Source organism: Monoraphidium neglectum, assembly GCF_000611645.1.
Source record: "Monoraphidium neglectum strain SAG 48.87 unplaced genomic scaffold scaffold05785, whole genome shotgun sequence".
In the NCBI taxonomy this organism is placed as follows: Eukaryota; Viridiplantae; Chlorophyta; class Chlorophyceae; order Sphaeropleales; family Selenastraceae; genus Monoraphidium; species Monoraphidium neglectum.
Window position 1 is genome coordinate 1 of NW_014007846.1, and position 2828 is coordinate 2828.

Consider the following 2828-nt stretch of genomic DNA (forward strand, 5'->3'; position numbering starts at 1 on the left):
GGCCGCGAGCGCGCCGCCTGCAGCGGCGCCGCCCTCGCCGCGCCGTGCCCGCCGCGCGCCGCCCGCGCCGAGCGCGGGGTTGCAAGCTAGTAGGGCCGCCTCCTCGCGCCCCTGCTGCAGCAGCCGCGCGGCCTTGGCGGCGGCGGCGTGGCGGCGCCAGCGGCGGAGCAGCGAGCGGCGGTGGTGTGCCAGGGCTGCTCGCTCCTGTGGGCAGGGGGTAGTGCGGGGTTGTTTGGGGCGGTGCTTGGGAAACATGAAATGCCAATCACAAAAGGTTGATTAAGAGGATACCAATCAATCCAAAGGGGCCCGCCTGAGGAACATGCGTGAGTATCAGGGTCATTAGTTTCAAACCGCATCTGGTGCGGGGTGTGGGCATTGCGGGCGACCCCGCTGGCCCCCAGCCGGTCGACAGAGGCAGCGGTGCGCCACCGCACCCAAGCCCGCAGAAAGGCCGCCACAGCCGCTCCGCTTGGCGATCCCATGCGCGCGGCCCCGCCTCACTTTTCTGCGCTCCTCCTCCTGCTCAGCCGCCTCTGCCGCCGCCGCCGCGTCCCTCTCACGCTGCGCGCGCACGACAGCCTCCAGCTCAGCCGCCGCCGCCGCGCTGCGGCGCCGCTCCGCCTCGAGCGCGGCGTGGAGCGCCGCGGCCTGCGCGGCGGCGGCGACGGCGGCCTGCTGGGCGGCCGCGATGTGCTGCGCGGCCAGGCGGTGGGCCTCCGCCTGCGCGGCCGCCGCGACCAGCCGCGGGTCGAGGGGAGCGGTTGCCGCCGGCAATCCGCCAGGCAACTGCTGCTGCTGCTGCTGCTGCTGCTGCTGCTGGGGCACGGTGGGAGGGACGCCGTTTGCGGCCGCGGCGCCAAATTGCGGCAACGCGCCCGTGCTGTCAAACGCCGCAGGTGCAGCCGCAGCCTGCGAACCGAACGCCAGCCTGGGTGCGTCTGGCGCTGCTGTCGCCGCCGCCGCCGCCAAGGGCTTGGGCTGCTGCGCGTGTTGCTGAAGTGGTGCCGCCGGCTGCTGTGCTGGCTGCTGCGCCTGCTGGGCAGGCTGCTGCTGCTGGGGGGAGCCAAATATGAAGTTGGTGACCTTTGAAAGGATCCCTGATGATGTCGCCCGGATCTGCTGCTGCTGCTGCTGCTGCTGCTGCCGCGCCGCCGGCCCCGGCACGGGCGGCGCAAACAACCGCCCCGGCGCCTGCACCGCCGCGCCCGCGCCCGCGGCGTCGTCGAGCGGCGAGTAGGGGGCCAGCGGCGACGCCCCCGCACTGGGGGGGCCGCCCCACGCGGCAAACCCCGCGCCGGCGCCCGCCGCGCCCGCCGGCGGGCGCTCGAGGCTCGGCCCCGGCGGCGCGCAGGGGTTAGTCACCGAGTCGAGGATTCGCCCTTTGGGCACCTTGGACGCCAGCCACGACTCGTGGTTGCGCGGCAGCTGCTTCGGCACCGTCCAGCCGCGCAGCTGCCGCGTGGCCGGGTTGACGGCACGCAGCACCCACAGCTCGCTGCCGCGTGCGGCGAGGCGCAGCGAAACACATTCCGGTACAGTGTGTGCCCTAGCAAACTGTTCAGCGGCCTCGAGGGAGTCAAAGCAGAGCTCCGCAGCCACACGAGAAAGGGGGACGCCGGTCGTGCGGCCGGTGGCTGAGGCTGGGTCCGGGGCCTTCTCCCCCGTGAAGAGCAGCGCCTTGAGGGCGACGCTGCGCATGTTGGCGAGGTGGAGGGCCGCGGCCGAGGCGAGGAGGAGGGGGGCGCCCCGCAGGAGGCGGAAGTAGGCGCACCAGTTGGAGGAGCCGATCGCGGAGATCATCTTGAGGGCAAAGGAGAAGAATGGGCTGGCCTGGGGGGGTCGTATGGGGGGTGGGGTTGGGGGAGGGTAGGGGAGGTGCAGCGGGCAGGAGCTGGGCTGCCCGGTAGCGACCCGTTGTGCACTGGCACCAGCCGGTGGCTCCCCCCCCCTGCTGCACTACCGGTATGACACGTTCAGCCATCAACCCAGAGCGCCACACGGAGGCACTCTAAGGCATTCACACACACGCATACACAACACTTGCACTCGCAAACACGCACACACACGCGCGCGCGCGCACACACACACACACACACACACACACATACACGCCCACAGATACATGCGCGCGCGCGCGCACCCACCTGGACCTCTGGCCCCGCGGACCGCAGCACCTTCTGCAGCTCATCGGGCTTCTTCTTGAAGTTGCCGAATGTGGCTGCCATGTATAGCAGGTAGTAAGCCACAAACTCAGCCTTGTTTGGGGCGGGCAGCTGCATTGACGGGCGGCGGGCAGGGGAGAGGGGTGTCCCAAGTGAAATTCTATATTTTGCGGGGAGCGCCTTTGGCAAAGGCGCTCACAGCTTTCGGCGGCATGCAGGCGATGGAGGACGTTGCTGAGGGGGGCATCGAGGATGATGGGGAATGTTGGGGGGCAGGCACGGCTGCTGGAGCCGGGGGGGGGGGATGAGTACTGAGGGGCGTGTTGGGTGGATGTTGTAAGCGGCAGGGTCCAGTGGGATTGCACCACCACAAACCCGCGCGTGCGCCCACCTACACAAGCCTATGCGTCTCTGTGCCGCGTGCACACACACACCCACACACACATGTGCACACACACACACATGTGCACAGACACACACACACACATGTGCACACACACATAGGTGCACACACCCACCTACACACACACATGTGCACACACACACACACACACACACACACACACACACACACTCCCTGCCTTTCACGCACGTGCATACGCACCAGCACCCACCATGGCATGTACACCCCCACGCACCCCCACCCGCAGCGAACCCCCGCCC

At 69.3% G+C, this 2828-nt stretch overlaps 1 protein-coding gene across 1 annotated transcript; it reads right to left on the reverse strand.

Annotated features, from left to right (window-relative positions):
- Nucleotides 1-265: 265 nt before the first annotated feature.
- On the reverse strand, nt 266-2282 carry MNEG_15909 (hypothetical protein; the record flags this gene model as incomplete). The annotated part of the gene is made up of 3 exons (XM_014035620.1): nt 266-313; nt 505-1833; nt 2148-2282. 3 exons carry the CDS (start codon nt 2280-2282, stop codon nt 266-268), a joined length of 1512 nt encoding a protein of 503 aa, XP_013891074.1.
- Between the last annotated feature and the right edge of the window lie 546 nt (nt 2283-2828).